Source organism: Apostichopus japonicus, chromosome 8, assembly GCF_037975245.1.
Source record: "Apostichopus japonicus isolate 1M-3 chromosome 8, ASM3797524v1, whole genome shotgun sequence".
Taxonomy (NCBI): Eukaryota; Metazoa; Echinodermata; class Holothuroidea; order Aspidochirotida; family Stichopodidae; genus Apostichopus; species Apostichopus japonicus.
The window spans coordinates 23,381,573-23,404,117 of NC_092568.1; the positions used below are offsets into that span (position 1 = coordinate 23,381,573).

The following is a 22,545-nucleotide window of genomic DNA, read 5'->3' on the forward strand; positions in this document are numbered from 1 at the left end:
CAATTGTGTCAAGACAAAACCCTCTAGACTATCTGTTGTAGTATATAGATTAAAATGGTCAACTATCACTTTCAGTTTGTCTGAGGTTTGTTTTGTTCTATTCACTAAACTAAAAATACTTGATTCTCATTTGTTCCATCCAGCTGATGATGTTTGAAAGAAATGTATGTGACCTGGAATTCTGGCTGGAACAAACCAAACAGCAGCTGCAATCCACCGACTTTGGGAAAGATTTGAAGAGTGCAACAAATCTGATGAAGAAACACCAGGTATGATCCACTATTTGTGATGTCTTACTAGGGTCTTCTGATGTATTCTACGATTTACTAGGGTCAGTTCAGGGCCTTGTTTGGTCTTCCTATGTCTTGTAATGTATTCTACTTTCTCCTGTCTTGTGGTGTCTATCAAGTGCCTAGTTTTGTCTTCCTATGTCTTATATATGGTCTTCTGGTGGCTTCTTCTAAGGTCTTCTGTTGTCTTCTAATGTCTTCTACTTTCTTCTGATGTCCAATGAGGGACTGGTTTTGTCTTTCTATGTCTTATACGGTCTTCTGATGTCTTCTTCTAAGGTCTTGTAATGTCTTCTAGGGTCTTCTACTTTCTTCTGATGTCCATTGAGGGCCTGGTTTTGTCTTCCTATGTCTTATACGGTCTTTTGATGTCTTCTTCTAAGTTCTTCTGATGTCTTCTTAAGTCTTCTAATGTCTTCTAGGGTCTGCCAAGGTTTTCTGTGGTCTTCCTAGGTTTACTATGGTATTCTAGGTTCTTTTGAGGACTTGTGAGGTCATGGATAAGATATAATCCCAAAGGTCTTGGGTAAGATGTCAAAGAGATCATGGTTATGATATTCAAAGGAAGAACAAAAGTCAAATATATAATGATGTAATTAATGGTTAATTATCATTGCAGATACTCAAGAACCAAATGAAACTCTACTCTGAGAAACTTCAAAGTATTGTAGAAATTCACTCCAAGCTGGAGCAAGACCAATACTCGTCGACTTCACAAACAGAGAAGAGAATCACAAAATGCAAAGAATTGTAAGTAGCTTGGGGTAGCAAAATCATTATGAAAACAGCATTTGTAACAATTATCTAACATGGATGAGTCTTTACTGTGCAAGACCAACCAGCTGCTTTTAATTCAGGGAAGTTAGGTCATGACCTTTGACCTTTGTGACCTCTACCATGCAGCCCTGCAGCATTGTATAATGTGAAAGTCTGCACACTATGAAGCACAACCCAAAAGTTGGTAGAGAAAAATGTTGATTGATGACAAGATATTCCTGACACCAGAAAAGTCACCTACAGTTTTTGAAGCTTGCCATAGGAGATTGATTTACTAATATGTTTGTAGCTTCAAACCAAATAGCCTATCTAACTTTCATGCATTCTGAGTATTGAGGGGTGGGGGTCTGTTGGGTCATACCTCACTCCTCATGGAAGATCATGGGTTGTGGGCCTAAAAGACAATTGGTATAAAAGTGTTCACACAAACTGCTCCTTGTTTATGGTTTTTTATTTGTATAATCATCTTTTTTAATATGTTTTAGATACCAAGAAATAGAGAGTCTCTCAAAGACGAGGATAGTTACCCTCGAGGAGTCCATTTCTTTTTTCCAACTTTTTCGAGACCTGAGAGAAGAGATGGTTTGGATTGAAGAAAGACTTCCGCTTGCTCAGTCCTCAGATTACGGCGAAGACGTTAACGCCGTCGGCTTGTTGGTCAAGAAACATAAGGTGTGTGAAGATGTATTTTAACTCAACTCACTTATTGCCTCTATGCACCTCCATGGGTCTCTGTTTGAAAGTCTCGACAGGAATGCTTAGTAACAACATTCTACTTCATAGCTGCAAATGTAGAATTTGTTATGAGGCATTTGTGTCATATGATATGTGGTAGCTTTATGTATATAAACATTGTCGACACTTGGAAAGTCTATAAAGATTTACAGGTTAATACATATTTAAGTGCAAACTCTATGCAGATACGTAAAGTTAATACTGGTAACTTTTTGAAAATATCATTTGTGGTAACTGTGAAAATTTATGATAAATGGAAAGTTGTTTAAAGAAATGTGGTCATTGATATTTTATGACAATTTCTTCACTGTATAACAGATTAGTCTATATTAAACTGAAATTTGTTAACCCATTCTGTATGTGATAAATATGATGAAGTATGTGACTTAATATATTATAGTCTCTTAGGATAACAACATAATCTATCTGTTTACTTCTTCCTTTTCTTCAAGGACCTCCTCCAAGATATTTCAACTCATGAAACCCTGATCAAGGATGTTATGGCTAAGGCCACAAGGATGGTAGAACAAGGTCACTTTGCTGCACAGGACATCACTGATCATAGAGATAAGCTAGAACTAGCATGGAAGGAACTTACCGAGGCAGCTGGGAGGCGTGACGGTTTGCTGCAGAGTGCTCATCGATTAAAAATGGTTAGTTTTATCTGAATTCTTAAATGTATCCCATGAGTGCATCTAAGCTATATTTGATCTTGGCAAATGAAAACGGTTACTGTGAGTGCCAAGCGGCTGCAAATTTATACCCAAACATTTTCTTTGATTGATACTATGCTATGATGATGTCATTGACTCTCTTGTTGCCAGATGCATTCACAAAATATCATAAAATATGAAAAAATGTATTTTTCCACCAAACAAAATGCTGTGAGGATGTCGTTTGACCTACTGGTGCAGGAGTTTGATAAAACAATTAATTTCAACATTTCAAGTTTTTTTCTTTGCAGTATTTCTCTGAGGCTGGAGAGGCCCTCACCTGGTTAGTACAGAAGCAGCCATCTTGGGGGAAATTCAGCTCCTTATCGGATGAAGAGTCAGTCTTGTCTCTTTTAAAGAGATTAGAATCCCTCTGGCTGGATCTTGACGCCTTCAGCAGTAATACTCTGGCTAAACTCAGACGAGACAGCCAACATCTCTGCTCCGATCAACCACTAGAGGCAGAGTCTATAACATCAGTGCAGGTATAACAAGACCGCTTCTCAGTTTGGGAGCTGGAATACACTCCTGAAATGTCGAGTGTAACTGAACTTCAAGAAAAATGCATCCTTGTTCACACACCCCCCTCCCCCCACATACTACCATTACCTCTCCATCACCTCTGCCACCCATCGTACAACCTAAATGTAGCACCACAAGAATGTCTAAGATAAGGTTGAATACTGTATGCTTATTAGGATATGACGATGCTTTGGATAGAGTGTTAACAACGAAGACAAGGGAGAACTTTTGTGTAATGTGATATACAGTCTTGTCATGGAATATGAGAGATTCTAATATCCAGTAAAGCAATATTTCCTATTATTGATTCATCTCCATGGCAACACTAGAAGAAAGGAGGTGTAATGGAATGACAAAAGTGTGTACATCATGAAGAAATTCTTGATATATCAATAGCCAAGGACATTCAATTGCCAAACAGTTATGTAGCATTAACAGCAATATAATTTACATCACTGTGACCCTGTACCGTATGAAATTTTTGATGACCTTTTGATGTTGTGAATAAATTTCATCTGATATTGTACTAACAACTACAACATTTTTGAAAAAACTTTAGCATGTCATGTTATACATTATGACCCAGCAACCCTTGTTTTAGAGAAGTAATTATTGTCAGTCATCTTGTTTCATTAAACATGGAATTTTGTGTTTACCATTTTTCAGCAAAAGGTTGATGAAACATTCAGCAAATTCAAGAAGACTTGCAAGGAAAAAGAATCTCAGTTACTTGAAAGGAAGTCTCTGTTTAACTTCTTCCATGACGCTCAGGGTATCTTAGAATGGATTCAGGAAAAGATGGGACCAGCTACCTCAAAGGATGATGGGAAAGATTTAGAAGATGTAGAGGTAGATTTTAGTTTATCTATTAAAGGGTGTGAAGACTCGCGCACAAAGGAACGTCTCATGCCGGTAATCTGACCTTGTTTCGAATGAGGTGTAACAGAAGTGTTATAAGACACCACCATCGATCCCAGAAAATACACACCTACTGTAGCTTGCTACTGTCGGTAATTAGACACTAGTGTACAGTCAATACATACAGCTACGGTCAATACCCACAACACAGTGTACATAGCGGCGCGGACATCTCAGGTCTAGATAAAAGGTATCATGTTTCATTACTGTCTGCATTTTGTAGCGACAAGAAGAAAACGTCATTTGCAAGCAATGGAAAGTTAACTTTTTCAGAGCGCGGCACGCGGTTTTGGGCGAGTCTTCAATGCCTTTAAGCTTGTTTTCATGTGACAGATATTTCAGCAAAGATCAATGTGATTAAATGTAACATAATGTGCAATCTTGCATTTGTAGCATACATGATAAAGACATGCATGAGAAATGTATAATTAAGCACATGTATACATCAGGTTAGCATGACCACCATAATCATCCTTATTGTCAGTGGTTTGCTGTAGCTGGTCATAGTTTATAAATTCCCATTACCCAGCTGGATAGGTATCTAATACACCGACAGTGATCCACAGAATCATAATACTGTTTTGTATAACCCAGGTATGCGTTACATCATGTGTTACACATATGTTACTGGCATATGCAATTGAAGAATGACAATATGGACACACTTTGTTTGATGCAGCTGTTATGAAAGGAATCTTAGAACAGCATTTATAGATGGCTGCACATGCATATGCACATCCCCATGGTAACATAAAAGAAGAAGATCAAACTTTAATTTTAGAAGTTAACAGCTTATGTACTGATTATGGAAACTTATGTCTACCCTCTGCATGTGATGATGAGTCTTGAAAATGAAATATATATCTCGTAAAGCGTTCTATAAGGTGTCAAATCAAATCAATAATTACTTATGTTTGTCATTACAGATCCTGAAAGGCAGGTTCTCCAGTTTTGTGGAAGAACTGAAAGCCCACGAGAGCGAGATTCAGAAACTACTCGAGAACGGAAAAGAGTTACTTCAGAATGAAGTCGGCACGGAGCAGGAAATCTCAGAACAATGTGAGGATGTGGATCTGGCCTGGAGAGAACTGAAAGAGGCAGCCAATACCAGGAGCGAGGTGATGTATTATTGAGGGCATAACTAATTGGGGATTTGGGGGGGAGGGGGCACGAAGGTGTTTGGAGGACGTTACTCTCAACTTTGCTGTTATAACTTCCAACAGTTTTCATGATAGCAAAATTTTGTTTAATATTGAGTCGTCACAATCCTGTTGTTCTGCTTGACAGTGAGGCATCGCTATGTTAATTTGAAACCAGTTTCATGAGTTTGCTGTCTATTTTGTAATGATGTAACAGAAGATAACAAATGCAGCTGGCTGCTCTAGATGCTTATAAATCAGTAGAGTGTATTCTCCTGCAGTATGCTGATAATTTTTGTTACGAGCTTATACATCCACGACTTCTGCCCAATTTCCCTCCTTTTTTCCTCTCAAGCTGACCAGATATATTTACATCTGTTCTGTAAAGCATTATTGTCCTAGGCTAATAAAAACTGACTGTATTTTATTTTGAGAATCACAAGATCTTCTTGAGGTGTTACATATCTGCTGTGACTCTTAAATAATGTTAAATGGAATTATATATGTATTTTATAAGCTGTTACTTTGAAATGACAACCAGGTCCTATAACTGATGTAAAATTTCCATCCATAGGCATTGGCAAGATCCTGGCAGCTGCATGCGTTTAGCAGCGATGCGCAAGAAACCATTGGATGGATCCGTGAAAAAGATGCGTCCCTCTCTCAGTCGATGGATGAGTTTGGTGGTGCTGATCTGACGGACGTACAGACAATGATCAGGAAACATGATAGACTTGAGGTACGAGCCAGAACCCCCCTCTCCCCCCCACCCATGAAAGGGAGACCCTACTTTACAGGGTCTGATCGTGAATAAACATATTTTCAACCAGAAAGTCCATCTCCCTTGTGATCCTGAATAAACATCCCTATCCCTCCAATCAAGGAAGTTGATCCCTGTGGGTTTGCTCTGCAAGTCTCTTCCCTTCAAGCTAGGAATTTGACATTTTGGTGGATTAGATCCTGAATTCACATTCCTTTACATTCCTTCAAGCTTGGAAGTTGATCTGTGTGTGGAGGTGATCCTTCATTAGCATTCCTTCAAGCTAAGAAGTTGTTGCATAAGTTTTTTTGATTCTGAATTTACATTCCTTCAGTCTAGGGAGTTGACCTCTATAATGCCTGATCCTGAATATACTTCCCTTCAAGCTAGGATGTTGATCCATTTGTGTGTCTGATCCTTACATTTCCCTCAAGGTAGGATAGTGATCCGCATGTGGTACTGATCCTCAGTTTACATTTGTTCAAGCTAGGAAGTTGATCTGTGGGTGGAGCTGATCCTTAATTAACATTATGGTCTGATTTGTACCGTCTTGTCTACTTGAGTGGGAACTTTGCCAGGGAATCATAAATTGCTTGGTTATAAAGGGAATACCCAAGGCACTGTCAAATTGCTTATTTTCATATTGTCGCCATTGATAAAGAGCGACTGCTGTCATAATCTTTCTAGTCTTGATCACTTGACTCTGTGACATATCAGAGGTGGACTCCTAAAAACTATTTTCTACTTTCGTAACTATTTTCTACTTTATTTTGTCTTTCCATCAGAGAGATCTCGTGGCTGTGGAAGAAAAAGTCAACACGATAGCGTCAGAGGCAGGTGATTTAGTGGACAAGTTTCCGGATGCATTCCAGTTGATTAGCAATCACAATAATATCATTGTGGAGAGTTGGAATCAGTTACTGGAGAAATCTCTTCAACGGAAAGAACAACTAACCGAAGCTGAAAAGATGCAGCTGTACCTGAACGACTTCAGAGATTTGATGTAAGTTTGTAGTTCAATAGATTTGAGTTAAGTTTTCAATTTCGTAGATCTGAAGTAAGCTTATCCCGTGAGACTGACAGTGTAGTTCTCCAAGTATCTTGGGATTGCTACTAGGTAGATGTGTTGCTAAGTGGATTCATTTATTGATGAGAACTAGGGGGTGTGGCTTGTTAGTGGCAAAATTAAGTCCCCATTCAAAGGATAAAATATTGGTCATTTAAAATGTTTCTCTTTGTTTATTCAGCTCCTGGATTCAAGGGAAGATGAATTTATTTGAATCAGATGAGATTGCTCTTACCGTGCCAGAAGCAGAAGCACTTGTGAGTAGACACAGCCAGCACAGAGCCGAGATGGAGACCAGGGCCGAGAGTATCTCTAAGTTCACCCGCGATGGCCGTAGTCTGATAGAAGACGGACACTCAATGTCTGAAGAGGTAAAGTTAGTTATTGTCTTCTGCGTTTGATTTTAACCTGCTTTATAGTTTTGTTGATATACCTGTAGATGGCAGCCATTCTCTCACAGCTCAGTTTTGTTAAGTCAGTAATGTGAAAGAAATCATATACTGCAATAAATTGCTTCTTTTTCTTTCTTTTTTCAATTTTTTTAAAAATTTCCTTTTTGTATTTCTTGTCAAGTTTCCTGAGATATTTCTTGCAAGTTTCCTCTTTTTCTTCAAAAGTTAATGTTTCTGCTTGATAATTATTTTTCAGACCGTAAGAACTTTTGACTATTTAATTAATTTCCGCAGATAACAGAGAAAATGGAAGACCTGAATGCGAAGTGGGAGAATATGCTAATGTCTTGGACTGAGAGACAGGCCGGATACCAAAACAATTTGGATAAATTACTCTTAATGAGAGAATTTGATCAGGCTGAGAAATGGCTGGATACTAAGGGAGGCTTGTTACTGAACGAAGAGACAATGGTACATCTGATTCTATGTTGATGTCTTAATTAGGTGTATGTGTATTTAGAAATGGTCATTATTTTAAGGTATTGTGTTCTCACATGATGAGGTTGTGAGGAAAAGGTTACTTTGATGCTGTTGCAATAACTAGGGATAGGAATGTTCTGGATTTTCAAGGAGTCAGGGTATATATTTTGGGGGGGGGGGCCTGAATATGCTGTGATCACATTGTTCTTTGACAGAAAGATTTAAGTAAGTTTTATGACCATGTCTTTTGGGAAATATTGTTTTTTTCTCCTGAAGGAAACTATCTCAAATATATGAAAAAATGCAAAACTTTGCTCATAAATGTTGGAATATGGCATTATTTGAATTTTGAAATCAACAAGTAGCTGTTTCTCCAAAAATTGTGAGTCTTAATGATTAATATGAATTTTTACGAAACAAATGGATAAATTGCTTTTATTTGCTACAAATCATTCTTGATTCAACATCTGTCTTGGTTTGTGACAAAATTTGAAGATGCTGGTTTATGTTTATGGAAAACTCTGCAGTGGTCTTGGGAACTTCCAAACATCAGACCAGATCAACCATCTGAGTCTTTGAGTTTGTACCATCAATACTAAAGTATTTTACGATTTGACGTTTATTTTTCCAAACCCTTCATAGGACGATGGCTGTGACTTGGAAGACCTTCTAAAGAAACAAGAGGAAATGGAAAAACTCTTAGCAGCTCAGGAAGAAAAACTTCTTTTGATTAGCGGCAAGGTAAGATTTTGACTGGACCGAGTCTAACGCTAGGTTTTATACTAACTCTTCTTTTGTGAATCATGTATTATGCTAATTGAGGAACCTCAGCGAGTACAATGTTTCAAAATTTTGTTGTATAAAGTATCAAATAGTGCAAATGACATGCAGAATTTCTTTTTAAAAATTTGCTTCCAGGTGTATCCGCAATCCACCATCATGATTCTTGAAAATTGGTTACATGTCCAGTTCATCCAATTGCCGATTCTTTATTTTAAATCTACTGTATACTCAAACAGGTCAAGGTCCACTCGACTGTCTCTTCATGCACACCTTGCATCAGGGAGCTGAAGATTTAAAATCTCTTTTCTCACAACCCCGAGAATTTATGAAATATGCGTATCTGTAAATTTAAGTAAATATGTAACAAGGTTGTCCAAAAATCCATTCTAAGAAGAACATAGGTTTTGACATTGCATATAACTTGTGATGTTTCATTATATAGATTTAATGACTTATCTTTGCCCATAATTTCTTTCAGAGGCCAGCTTGGCCTTTATTGTATCATACAGTAATTCATTATCCTGAGCCCCCTACCCGAACCCCCTACCCCTACCCCCTTAACTGAGTTACTGCACCTTCAGTGTCCTGACATGGAGAAGTGCATGTATGGCTACAAGCCATAGAGTGTTAAGCCTGACTGATGCCCAGTGTACCCATCCAGCCACTAATTAATCACAATTTACATTCTCTCCTGCATTAATATGCATAAAACAACCATTTACATTGTGGTTTTTCCATTTTATTATACAGCCTCCTGTGAGTTTGTAGAGAGATAAACCATCCAAGGCTTACAATTCTCTTCTTTCCTGTCTTCCAACGGTAATATTCATCTGTCTTTTGCAGGACAAAATTAACCAGAGCAACGGTGACGATATGTCAGTCACGTAGAACATGATATAGGGGCTCATAATGAATTCATATTAATGTATTCATAATGAATGTAACATTGTACTTCAAATTTTGTCTAAATAATTCAACTCACAAATGAAGGTAATATCAGCTGGTTCAAATAACCTTCACAAAATAAGATAGATTTAATGAAACTTCTGTTTTCTGAATTGAGTTTTTGAACTAATTATCCACCACAAAGGTCATTTTTTTTTCTTTTGTTTTTCCCCACTTTAATTTAATTTAAATTTAATATGAGCCATATTGGATTATGTATTAATATTTACAAATTACAAATGGGGCTCATATACGCATTTTTTTTCTTTTATTATTTTTTTCCCCTCGTTTTAGTATTTTCTGACATATGATTTCATTTGTCTGTTTTTTTAAAGTTCTTCTCTTTGGGAGTGAGGGTTTCAATAATGTGTCAGCTGAACAAATCATAAATATATACTTTTAAACATGTTTTCTTAGTTAAATCAAAGAAGAAATATTTACAGATACCAAATCAAATTCATCCATGCAATGTCGAACTTAGCGCACATTCGTTAATAAAAAAACACCCGTCCGTGTGATTTATGCAGACCCTGAATAATTAGGTCAAGAAAGGAAATCCTGCCACTTTATCTATTTGAATACAAATTTGTGAAAATTATTCAATTTTAAGATGAGGATTTGAAGCAATCATTTCCCAGTTAACAGGACTGTATAAAACTAAGTTCATCAGTTCTGGAAAGATCATTCCTATATTGATTCATTCTTAATGCAATGTTCAGACTGTCACAGAGTGTCACTAATCTGTCACAAGTATTGTAAATTCAATTTGTTAATTATTTGATTTGCCAAATTATTTCTGCTGACTGTTTATCCCAATGATCTTGAATGAAAAAGAGTTTTTATTTTCCCAAAAACTTGTCATAAGCAGGATGAAGCAGCTCTTCCATTTAATTAATAAATAATTAATTAAAACACAAAAATGTCATAACTAGATCTGTCACTTGTTTGACTGTAGCATTAATGTTGTTGTCTGGTGACTTGTGATAGATGTAGGTCACAAGTTCTGTGACAGAATTATCTTTGACAATTTAACTTGTAGGATGACTGTTAAACCATGATTACTCTTGAACTAACTTTTCAAACCTTAGTGATGAAGAAGTAGACAAATTTCCAAACTTTTGTAAGCATAGTATAACAGAACTTCCATAGAAAATTGAAATAATTATGCATTCAGTTATGTTGGATGAAAAACTATCACAAGGCAGAATGAAACATTCTTGCAAAATGAATCTTGATTAATGTAGGTCTTACCTTTTTTTCCTCAAAAGGTGAGAGCGTTTGCAATAAGGGTGATTCTTTTAACAGCTTTTTGCATTTTGCATCAAATTTGAGAAAATGCTAAATGTATCAAGAATAAAAGTCCAATTGTTGTAAACCGTTTTCCAAAATTGATTATTACTATGATGAATATACGACAGAAATCTAAAATCAAATGATATTATTAATAAATTGTTACTTAGTTAAAGTCCCATTTGGTGTATGAAACCGTAGCAGGGTGCCGTTAATATTTTCTTATGTTTACCGATACTCTGTAAGTTTGCTAAAACCAGCCATTTGGTACCAAGCTCAAACACCTGCTATCGTCACAATTATTCTTGAAAGTTTTTGCAAAGTTATTAATAGAAAGAGACTTTTCTTCCAGCAGGTTAAGTTTTCACTTCCATAGATCACTTTTATAGATTGTAGTATTTCATTGAGAATGACGGGAATCATTCTTAATGAACCTGGTTGTAAGTTCTCAAGTTTATTTCCTTAAAACAAAACCATCTTTTGGGGCATTTCTATTTTCAAAAGTTTTGGATATGTAGTTAATTATGCATTTAATCTTTCAGGGTGTCGTTTCAATTCTTCCATCAAGAAGTTAACTTTTTCTTCAAATATCTAATTGTAGCCTCAGATTGAGACTGATAGTCGCTTTATTTTTTTTTATTATTTCCAAAATTTCTTTCTAATATTTCATAAAAAAAAATGTCTTTCAAAATGTGCTTTAATCACCTTCTTCTTCTTGTTCTTTCTATATAAATATTGCTTAATATCATCTTGAAAAATCTGCATCTTGAAATTATTAAAAGTGATCTGAAATTTATATCAACCAAGCTAAATGAGTGCTGTAAAATAATTTTTACATTCAACTTTCAAATCTGAAACTAGTAATGTGGTGCTGGATCAAGCTACCAAAAGAAAATCAAATGTCCTGACATTTAAGGATTAATTTCGAAGAAAAGATGCGACATAAAATTTATCGAGCAACAGTTTGACGCATTCCTTCAGTTTTATCTCTCAGAGTCACTTTCGGTCAATCAAATGCTAGTTAAATTGTTTCTTTGAAAGTTAAGAAAATCCTGCCCAATTATCTTTTTGGTTTTTAATGTGACATTTGATTTGAAGTACTGTCTCTGAAACACTACATGTTAACCTCATGTTTAATTGGTGTAATATTTTATTTTAAGTTTATGTTGCTCTCTCATATTTTTGGAATTTCCCAATTTGATGTTAGTATCATCACACGTCCCTTGTTTTATATCATTTCATAACTTTCTAAGTTAATTTTGCAGTCTTTAAACTGATGATGTGTTGTTTTTAATTGTCTGATAGGTGCTATCCATTGTGCAATTGGTAAGAATCAAGAGACTGTTAGGCCAAGTTTCTGACTTGTAGGACTTGAAAAGTATGTTTTGTGTATTAAGCAGTAAGTTTCTTGAATTAGTTTAAAAGGTAATGAAAGAAAGTACTCATAAGACAGATCTGCCTTGCAGTCAGTTACTGTAGAAGTCTGGCATTCACTGTGTGGACATGCCATGTCACATTGGTTATGCAATTCAACTAACAGGTTTTGCTCATTTTGTTTTAAAAATTATTATAGTACAAACAGCAGCTGCATCATCGAGGAAAACTCACAAACTTTCATTGGTCAGGGCTGACACTCACAACATGTCACACTTTCGTAATTGTTTCAAATTGCACCCCCCCCAATTAACCCCCACCCCCTCCTGTATTGACCTCAACCTATGACTGATTAAGGGATCTGTGTACAAGAGAGCATGTAATGAATTATTCATGATGTCATAGGTCACATGAATATACGCCCTTGTAGTGGCAAATATTTAATGAATGTGAGTGCCTTGTAGTTATTATATTCCAGTCATATCTATACCTCTATAGCAATGCCTTGAACTGTGTAATATGTTCCATGCCCCTTAATAGTGTTCTCTGTAGAGTGATGCCCCCTTCCTCGTCCTCCAAATGAATCCCAAAACATGGTTTCATCATTTCAGAATTTTTTTGTTCCCTGCAGGCAGTGTTTCTTCCAATATCAGCCATTCATTGAATGTAATTGGTGTGTCTAATTTTTTTTGTACTTGAATTTTAATTTAAATATTAAGATAAAACTTAAGAAAGGAAATAATTATTTGTTTGATCTAATAGCAATGTACATCAATGCTGTCTTTAGAAAACATTTTACTTGATTAGTGCTCAGATACTCACATCATCTGTTTGTTTACATATTTGAAAGAGAATGGTTACATAAATTTTGATTTCAGAACATGTTTTGTAATTATTAAAATAACTAATTAACTAATTGTTTGTGATAAAAAAATTCATAAATGTGTATGCAATCGAGGTTTACATAATTATAAATTTGGTAGAGGATTCCGTAGTAAATATCTTTTAAGAGATATTGAACTATAATGTATGTTTTAGAGGTGTCAACATCAATTTTTCAATCAGAAAGCATGTAAACGTGCAGAAACAGGTTTACCCATACACTATTACATGACAAATGCTTACAGTGTGTAAAATCTGTGGTATAGGTTTAATACAGACATGCAGTTTAGCATTATGAATGCAAACTAACATTCCCACACATCAACACCTTGATAGAATGATCCCAACACCTTGGAGCTCTGATATTATATTCTCTCATCACCTTGTTTCTTTCTTTCTTTCTTTGTTTATGGTTTTAATTTGTTTACTATCTTTTTAATTATAAAGCTACAATTCATTTGCTGCAGAAAAAGTGTGTTGTTCAAATAATTTAGTTTTTTTTTATATCTATGTATTGATATCACCATTGATAGGTCTTTCAAACTGTTGTTTTCCTAATATTATATTATGCTATATCTGTGCTCGCTATCAATGTTAGGCTATATCTTAAACTGCCAAATTCCTTGCTTGATTATCGTTTTTACTCTTGTGCTGTGTGTATTTTTGACTGATAATGGATCTTATTGTGTAACCAAACTTCCAAATATATTAACTTTCATCCTTTACATTACCATAGCTCTTCCGTTATTTTTGTATTTCTCGTAGGTAATTGTCCATTAGAGTCTGTGTTGGTACTGTTAATTAAATTTAAGGTGCAACTTTACCTTCCTTTTGGATACTCCCCCCCCCCCCTCCTTACCCTTTCCTCTTCCTTCCCTCCTCCTTTCCCCTTGCTACCTTCCCTGTTTCCCCTTTCTTCCTCCCATTGCTCTCCACCCCTCCCCCCTTGCTTCTCTTCTCCCTGGCTTCTCCTTACCCCTGCCTGCCTCCCTCTCCCCCCCCCCCTTATTTAAACATCACCAGTGCTGCTAAGTCACCCGCTTTGGGCGGGTGTCACCCGCATTTTCGGGTCGTCTCCCGCTCACCCGCCCACCTGTCCGAATCTCCCGCATTTTCCAAAAAACTCCCGCATTTTTGAAGAATCTCCCGCATTGTAGGCCCACAGAGTTTTTCCTGTGAAAGTGTATCATTGCTAGCGTGAAATTCATTTCATCACACCAAAATGCGAATTATCTCAGAACCGCCAGGATCGGAAATTACTCAAAGCCGATCGTGCTAAATATGCCCGGCTGAAAGCAACGTTACCTATACGATTCGTGAAAAATAATACCGTTACGACACACGTGAACGCTACAGCGTCCGCAAAATTTCCTCTGGAATGAAAAAAAAAATAGACACAATACAAATATGGAGACAGTATAGATTCAGCTTAGATGACCCGGGAAGTGATGTTTCCGGCCATCTGAGGGGCCGTAAGATCCCAAAATTTTCTTGTACGCTTCGCGCCAACTTATGGTGGCGCTCCGCTTAGATGGTGTACGTAACCAACAGCACCAGACAATTTTCACCCGCCTAAAAAACAACTGACCTTGGCGTCTCTGCATCACAGACCCGGATGTATTTATCATCTCACGGTGGGATCTTTAAATATGACATGCCAAACAGATTAAACCAGTGAAACAAAGAAGGCTATAGATTCACATGGAGTTGAACAAGCTTTATTTGACTTTAGAATGTTTGGTAACGTATTCATGTTTCGAAAAACTATCTCCACGTTTGTTTCGAAAATCTCCAGGTTTACACGCCAGGGTGTTCATAGTTCTGCTATAGGAAACGGTTGGACAATTTTAGGGATGGCTGTCTTTTAATATCACCGTTACTGAATGTGTTATCCCTCTTCGACATGAAGGGGTTGTTGTTCACCGTCTTCATCCTCAGTAAGTCTGTAGGTAGCCCACAGGAACAGTTTAAATGGAGCCTTTAAAATAGCTTCAGCTCCATCGACAAGACACTGACAGCACGGAGCACAGCATGGAGAGCATGCCTTAACTGTATATTGAGAAATAATGTAAAACGTCTCATGGCACTTCTAACCACGTGGTTGAAGGAAGTGATACTAAATCACAATAGGCCTAAGTTTCGTTACGTGACATTTGCCCTCAAAACTGTACCAGAACACCAGGATTGAATGAGTGGGGATTGGGGGGGGGGGGGTGGACACAAAATTCAAGGGACGGTGGGATGAAAGACATTGACCAGACTGCATGACCAAAAAGAATCCTGCATTCCATGTCACAGATTCCGGTTTTTTGGAATGTTCTTGAACAAAAAGGTCACAAACGTACGTGACACGAAATGATCTTTTCTTAAAAAACGTAGGCTATAGGCCTACTTCCAATGTTTTTGAATAGATATACGGAATAATGATGATGATGATGATGATGATGATGATGATGATGATGATGATGATGATGATGATGATGATGATGATGATGATGATGATGATGATGATGATGATGATGATGATGATGATGATGATGATGACGATGACGATGACGATGACGATGACGATGACGATGACGATGACGATGACGATGACGATGACGATGACGATGACGATGACGATGACGATGACGATGACGACGACGATGACGATGACGACGACGATGACGATGACGACGACGACGATGATGATGATGATGATGATGATACAGAAAGAGAATTAACTCACATGGACATAGGATAATCTTCAAGAGGAGTCCGACTAAGCTTAGAACAATAAGGAAAGGCATACACAACAGACAAACCAATAGTCTACAGCAGGAGCGACAGCAGGAACCACACGATAGGCCAGAATCATTCTGTGGACGAGTAATTTAAATTCGAGATTTTATCACATAACATATAGGCCTACAACTTACGGTATGTATAAAAACTTTTGTCATTTGTCGGGAAATATTTACAAATGTGTTACTGTTACGACAGCGCGTCTTAACCTGTGTTGGTTGAGGTACAAGCTAGGGGCGGGTGCCTTCTGTTGTCCAAGTGAAATCGAAGTAATTGGCATCGGACTGAAAGTTAGAACACGTAATTATAAGAGACAAGTATTCCTTCTTGTTTTCTAAATCAACGGATTTTATTTGTCTTTCTTCGACACAGAACGTATGTTGTTTATAACATGCCATATAAGATTTAATTATATCTATAAATCACAAGTTTGCTGAAATATGGTTAATAAATCAATATGCCGCAATTCTAGAACTTAGTTTATTGTTTCGAAGGAGCCCCGCCGGAGTACATCCCACCTATTTTCACCCGTCGGACCGCAGTGGAACTTGCGCATTGGAACTTGGACAGATCAGTCGATGTAGGTATAGATCGCAATCACGAGGCTTTCTTATCATTGTGCAATGGGAATGCGACAGTTAGCCTATGTGTGTATATATGTAACTATAGAGTTGACATATTTATCTTGTTTTGCTATACTTGTGTGTCCTTTTCTATTCACCTCATTTCGAGAAGAAAGAAGAATATTATTTACAATAGGAAATGGGGTGTATTTGTAACCCACTTGACACTTCGAACGAAGAACATGTATCCTACTTTAAAGCCGCTAAACTGGATAATATGTAGAAACAGCCTTCTTCGAGACTTGGAATGCCATCGCATTGTGTATACCAGCCTACCTCTAACTGTTTTAAGACGGTTGTAATCAAATAACGTATGTCATCATACCCGGTGTCGTTGTCTAATACCGCAGTTCAGTCAATAGACTTTGGAGATTTACAATAGTTCAAGTGATGTGAAGTGCACCATAAATTGAAAGCAACATTTATAACGATCTGATTTATTCATCTGATCATATATCATGGTATTAATTAAACTATAAATGGGAAAAATCTCCTGTATTCAATACAGTACATTATACGAATGATAATTCTTAGCAACTGATCCCCTTAACTGTTAATCTTAGTTTTATTTGTTTTTATCAAAGTATATAATTGTTTTAATTTAATGTTGAATGTCGTTCACATCTTCACGAAAACACTAGACCATTCTCCAAATACCAGGCCATGCCATGACTCAATATAGGCCAACAACAGCGATAAGCGGAATCCAAGTACCGTACTGTTTGTTTGTAGCCTATAGACATATGCAGTCTTGCAGCCGTGGAATCATTGCTCGGAGAGGGTCGAGTGAGTGGGGCGCCATCAGTTACAACAAAAATAATAATAATAATAATAATAACCGGGCGGATCCAGGGAGGAATATCAAGGGGCTTTCCCCTCTCAATGATTACAGGTAGCATATGCTTGATGTTTAGCAAATTGCTACGCGTTGATTTACATGTTTACAGATGTTTTCTGCCTCGCACATTTATTTCGGTGACAATTTCGACATTTAACGGTAAACTATCTTCCCATTCCACCCCTTCGAAATGTCCTGGATCCACTTGTTTTATGATGGAGGCATTAGTGATTTGCCCAAAAAACGAAAATTTGTAATAGCTTACGAATCTTTATACATACCTCACGATCAGGTTCATCTTGTGGTAGCTTACTTATCTTCATACATACCTCACGATCAGGTTCATCTTGTGCCGGTGTTTCTTTAGCTGCATGGGCCAACGCTAAGAGGGTAGGTCTCTTGATTTCCGGGTCACTCATATCGTCTGAATCATTTAGTGTATGTATATGTTTATATCAGACCTTCCGGAATATAAACAACATGAAAAAAATCGAAGCGGTTTTTTTTATTTAAACGAGGCTAATTATTCAATCCCACTGGAGAATGCAGCTCATTGGTGCAGTAATATAAAATATCCGAGAACTTACAAAGCAAAATTTAAAACTAAATCCCTTGATGTGGATTCCACACTGATGTAACCGTCATTGGATCAGGTATCTCATGTAAGTTAACTTTATGTTGAGGTACTAGCACTTCACATAACTTCGATGCAAGCAAGCCGTAATATAATATTACCAGCATATGAAAAGTGCGCCTTCAGTATAGAATTATATATGAACCCGAGCCTGGCATATCTGCGTTTTCCATACAAAAGTCGCTCTCTTTGAACTCTTATTAAGCAGAAAGTTGTAATGTCGTAGTTTAGCATAGTTGCTTGCACTCGTACTTGCCCTCATGAAAAGTTGTACTCGTCGGTATAGTTGTACTACTCGGGGGGGTGGGGACACTTTCGGTTTACATAGCATACAGTTTACATAGCATGTAGCTACGCCTTAAAGTACATGGTTAAGCTCGTATTTGCACTTAAGAGACAAAGTGTCCTAACGTCACCAATATGCTATTCATATTCCACGTAGAATTGAGTTTAATTATTTATTTATTTTTGAAATGACAGCGTGATTTCTTTTAATAGTTTGTCAAATCTATCTAGCGCTATGGCTGTGGCTCAGTGATTTACGGATTAATAGAGGGCGCCATAACAATTTCTCTCTCTGATCTTCCTTTCATGCTGCGAGTACATCATTGCACAACGTGTTGAAAGGTATTCCCAATAAATTAACGATCTTTCTTCAGGTTTCATAATTTTACCCTTTGGTTTCGTTTGATTACAAGTACGAGATATTAGTGAAGATTAGCTCATGAGTAAGCTCGTTTTTGCACTTAAGAGACAAAGTGTCCTTACGGCACCAATAGGCAAATTCATATTCCACGTAGAAATGAGATTAATTATTTATTTATTTTGAAATGACAGAGTGATTTCTTATAACTGTTTGTAAAATACTCAAATCTATATATAGCGCTATGGCAGCCTAATTTTGATCAGTACTGTACTTCATTTAGTGGCTCAGTGATCTACGGATTAATAGAGGGCGCCATAACAATTTCCCTCTCTGATCTTCCTTTCGTGCTGCGAGTACATCATTGCACAACGTGTTGAAAGGTATTCCCAATAAATTAACGATCTTTCTTTAGGTTTCATCATTTTACCATTCGTTTTCTTTCGATTACCAGTGCGAGATATAAGTGAAGATTTTCAGAGATTATCAGAAAATATTCGTTGTTATGAAAGATATCAAAGGTGTATTTATATGTAACTCAGGTAGAGTATTGTAATATCCGTGGTAGGATGTATACACCAATGACATACCAATCACTGTTGTAAAACAACCTGACGTAAGGCCTAGCCAATGCTATTCAACGAGAATCTAGGACAGGTCTGTTGAACATCCTAACAGTAACAGAGACACGTTCATGATATCCATATACCATAGCGTGAGAGGTTGGAAAAAAAGTTGTTCAGTTCAAGCTGCTACATTTCAAAGTATGTAAATGATCGTCTTAAACTAAAGTTGAAGTGCTGGGTTTTCTGTTTTTATATGATGATCGCCCTTTTTTCATAGGGGTCTGAATGGATGATGGGGCTGTGCCAGCTTCCACATGAATTCTCTGGGTAGGTTAGGCTGCATTTAAACTGATAAAAGTATCAAAGACCATTTACTTAATTCTGTGTGATATCAAGTTCTGTTAGTGGTATGTCACAGGATTAGTCAAGAGAAGTGTAAGCCATGGCATAGTTCAATCATTCCACAAGGCTAATTGAAACTTCAAATTTAAATTTGTTTCTGTAGGTCATAATGCAGTTATTTGTACGTGGACAGCAACTTCACACCCTTGAGGTGTCCCCTGAGGAACATGTGGTGAACCTTAAGGTAAGTGCAGAATAATTTGTTCGCTCCTTTCATTTTTCTCTGACAGTAATGGAGTACAAAGTTGAGAAATATATGTCCGTCTAATACATAGCCCTAGTGCATTTAACGAATTACTTTAGGCTAGCCTAGGCCGACCGTAGTTTCACAGAACAATGCAAGCCAGAAGCCACTTTTTAGCAATACTTGCTTTGTGATCCTGATCAGTACAAAAAAATTAGCCAGCCAATTTGTTGGTTGTGTTTGTTTTGGGAATTTTCTGAAATTGTGCCCTCATTTTATGTGAAAGTGCACATGGCACCATAATTTGCAATGTCGCACATGGATCATACCAACATATTATAAAAAAAAAATCTTTGTAAATGAATGATATTCTGTCTTTGCAAATGTTGCTAGTGTTGGAGAAAAAATTAACTAATGATATCAAAATGTGACCAGGGCACTTATCACATCAGTAAATATATGCAAGTTTCATTTTGCTCTCCCTATTTGGAAACATACAATGATTGCTGTACTTTCCAAAATTTCATTTCATTTATATGTTATCCCACAACAAAGTTACAGGTAAACCTATAAATATTGATTCGTTAGAAAATAGCATAGCAAAGTTGTGGAAGGAGTGTTCTAGGAAGCCTTCAAAGTAATAACCAAATAGAGCACTATCATAGGGAAAAGAGAGAAAAAGACAAACTGTAAGCACTGAACAGCAATTGAATTGATTATTTAGCACTGGATCACATTGTATCCCACGTATTTGGCTTCCATTACAGACTCAGTTGGAGTCTGTTGAGGGCATTCCTGTGGCCTACCAGGTTCTACTTTACGGTGGCCGTCCATTGGACAATGGTATGCTCGTCAGTGAAGCAGGAGTCTCCAACCTCTCGACCATCGACTTGAACGTCCGTCTTCTCGGAGGTGAGTTATATTCATATCATGTGTCTCTTACACCCCCCCCCCCCCACCCTGCCTAACATCCAACCCTATGGTGTATCTCTGTTGTTTTCAGTCAAGTCTAAAAAAAAACATAAAAAGTTGGTTTAATTAGCCCTTTGTTTACTTCGTTCATGACTAAACAACTAATAATGCAAGGCTTTGCAAGAGTGACATGCCTACATTAAGGGTGCTAGGATCTTTCAGTTTAGTGGGGTTTTAAAATGCTCTCAGAAAATATCACATTGTAAATTCTCAAGTTTATTAACACGAGAAGGATATGTTGCAGTCAAGTGGGTAAAGAGGTATGTTGCCGTCAAGTGGGTAAAGATCCTGCAAAAAGTACATCACAGTATGAGTATGCATTCTAAACAGGCTAGTGTGTACATCGCATAAAACTGTCAAACCACAAATGCTCACAGTTCATTTAAAAAAAAACATTTGATGTTTTGACAATAATAACGTGCTCAGTTGTTGTTCAATCAAAACCAATGTGTGTGTAAGTTGTGTGCTATTATTCAATACTATGAGAGACAAGTTTAATGCACAAGATAGTTGTCAATTCTTGTTTCTAATGGATTGCACACAATAGGGATGCATGCATGCAATAAGGTTCAGTAGGCTTGAAATGGTCATCTATATATAGCACACAACAGATACCTGTAAATAATTAATCAGTTGTTAATTGGGTTTGCCACATACTGTACATCATACACGTCTTCTTGATTTTCTCTAGAATGTACAAAATTTGACAAACTAACAGTAAACGGGTAACGTCTAAGCGGATAATTTGAACTTTGGCAGCAGTTATTTATCAATATTTTACTTTCGCTCGTATCTTTCAGGAAAAGTCCACGGATCCCTTGCTCGTGCCGGCAAAGTAAGAGGCCAGACACCAAAGGTATGTTATTATCCGTATAATTGCAATTTGTTCTGCTCATTTTGTAAGTATTGGCCAACATGCACCTATTATGTCACTTTGGATATTTTGTTGGTGCCATCAATTGATGTAACAGCATTTTGTGAATGGTTGCGTTTCTCTGAAACTAGGCCGAACCAAACTTGTCAGTGATGAGTTGATCCATGGTTACTATATTTCCTGAATAGATTATTGATATGATTTATTATCAGCAATAGAGGTGGTCTATATGTATGTCAATTGATTGGATATTGATCACTTGTGAAAAATGCTTTGCTATTGCAATATCAGAGGTGGTTCCCTTGACTTATGGATCCAACAGAAATTGTCATTGTCCCTACACAAGACAACTAAATGGTAACAGTTTCTCATTCTAAAAAGACAGTAGAAGACAATGTGTGGGGTTGTACCTGAAAAATCTGGCTGTGCCAAGCTGGTGTTCTTGTGGTGGAATGATCCAGCAGTAACCCAGGCAGAACACAGACAAAATCAAAGTTATGTCATCTAAACAAATGTGATGATACATGTAAAAGTGAGAGTGCCTGATGTGTTGATCATAGCAGGATCTTCTTCAGAGGCTGAATGTGATGATAGTAATGAAATTGGCAGTATAGAAACATTTCGAATGTATTCAACTCCCCATCCCCTCCTAGCCCAACCTGTCCATTCACCATCACTCTATATGTGAACTAGGTCAATTTGCATTGTTAAACAAACATCTGACTTGTTCTTTTCACTGCAGGTTGACCCTCAAGAGGATAAGAAGAAGCCCAAGGTTGGCCGTGCTAAGCGTCGCATGCAGTACAACAGGAGAGTCAATGTTGCTCCAGTCTTTGGCAAGAGGAAGGGACCCAACTCAAACTCTTAAAGTTTCTTTGACACAGAAAAACACAATGTAATTTTATTCTGTTGCTAATAAAAAGAAGTGAAGCTTATACAATGCTTGTCCTGATTTA

At 37.1% G+C, this 22,545-nt stretch overlaps 3 protein-coding genes across 6 annotated transcripts in view; 2 read left to right on the plus strand and 1 right to left on the minus strand.

The window, feature by feature from the left end:
* Window positions 1-10,351, plus strand: part of LOC139971131 (spectrin beta chain-like) — a 67,694-nt gene extending 57,343 nt beyond the window's left edge. For all 3 annotated transcript variants that reach the window (XM_071977342.1, XM_071977341.1, XM_071977339.1), the window contains exons 59-71: window positions 144-269; window positions 910-1,040; window positions 1,553-1,739; window positions 2,255-2,455; window positions 2,767-3,000; window positions 3,704-3,886; window positions 4,882-5,073; window positions 5,669-5,833; window positions 6,640-6,857; window positions 7,102-7,291; window positions 7,607-7,783; window positions 8,435-8,533; window positions 9,326-10,351. In XM_071977342.1, coding sequence (XP_071833443.1) covers window positions 144-269; window positions 910-1,040; window positions 1,553-1,739; window positions 2,255-2,455; window positions 2,767-3,000; window positions 3,704-3,886; window positions 4,882-5,073; window positions 5,669-5,833; window positions 6,640-6,857; window positions 7,102-7,291; window positions 7,607-7,783; window positions 8,435-8,533; window positions 9,326-9,343 — 2,121 coding nt within the window. In that variant the 3' untranslated portion in view covers window positions 9,344-10,351. The remainder of the gene's footprint in view (window positions 1-143; window positions 270-909; window positions 1,041-1,552; window positions 1,740-2,254; window positions 2,456-2,766; window positions 3,001-3,703; window positions 3,887-4,881; window positions 5,074-5,668; window positions 5,834-6,639; window positions 6,858-7,101; window positions 7,292-7,606; window positions 7,784-8,434; window positions 8,534-9,325) is intronic.
* A 4,428-nt stretch (window positions 10,352-14,779) lies between these two features.
* On the minus strand, window positions 14,780-17,978 carry LOC139971119 (uncharacterized). Of its 2 annotated transcripts, none has more exons than XM_071977321.1 (3): window positions 17,596-17,978; window positions 15,798-15,927; window positions 14,780-15,115 (listed from the first exon to the last, which is right to left on the minus strand). In XM_071977321.1, the coding sequence occupies exons 1-3, from the start codon at window positions 17,731-17,733 to the stop codon at window positions 14,955-14,957; spliced, it is 429 nt and encodes a 142-aa protein (XP_071833422.1). In that variant the 5' UTR covers window positions 17,734-17,978; the 3' UTR covers window positions 14,780-14,954. The 2 variants fall into 2 exon arrangements, with proteins under 2 accessions (XP_071833422.1, XP_071833423.1); XM_071977322.1 differs by having other exon boundaries at window positions 17,644-17,977.
* Window positions 17,979-18,895: 917 nt separating this feature from the next.
* LOC139971122 (ubiquitin-like FUBI-ribosomal protein eS30 fusion protein) lies at window positions 18,896-22,529 on the plus strand. Its single transcript, XM_071977329.1, has 5 exons — window positions 18,896-18,974; window positions 19,663-19,743; window positions 20,511-20,655; window positions 21,516-21,571; window positions 22,332-22,529. The coding sequence occupies exons 2-5, from the start codon at window positions 19,669-19,671 to the stop codon at window positions 22,455-22,457; spliced, it is 402 nt and encodes a 133-aa protein (XP_071833430.1). The 5' UTR covers window positions 18,896-18,974; window positions 19,663-19,668; the 3' UTR covers window positions 22,458-22,529.
* Window positions 22,530-22,545: the final 16 nt, after the last annotated feature.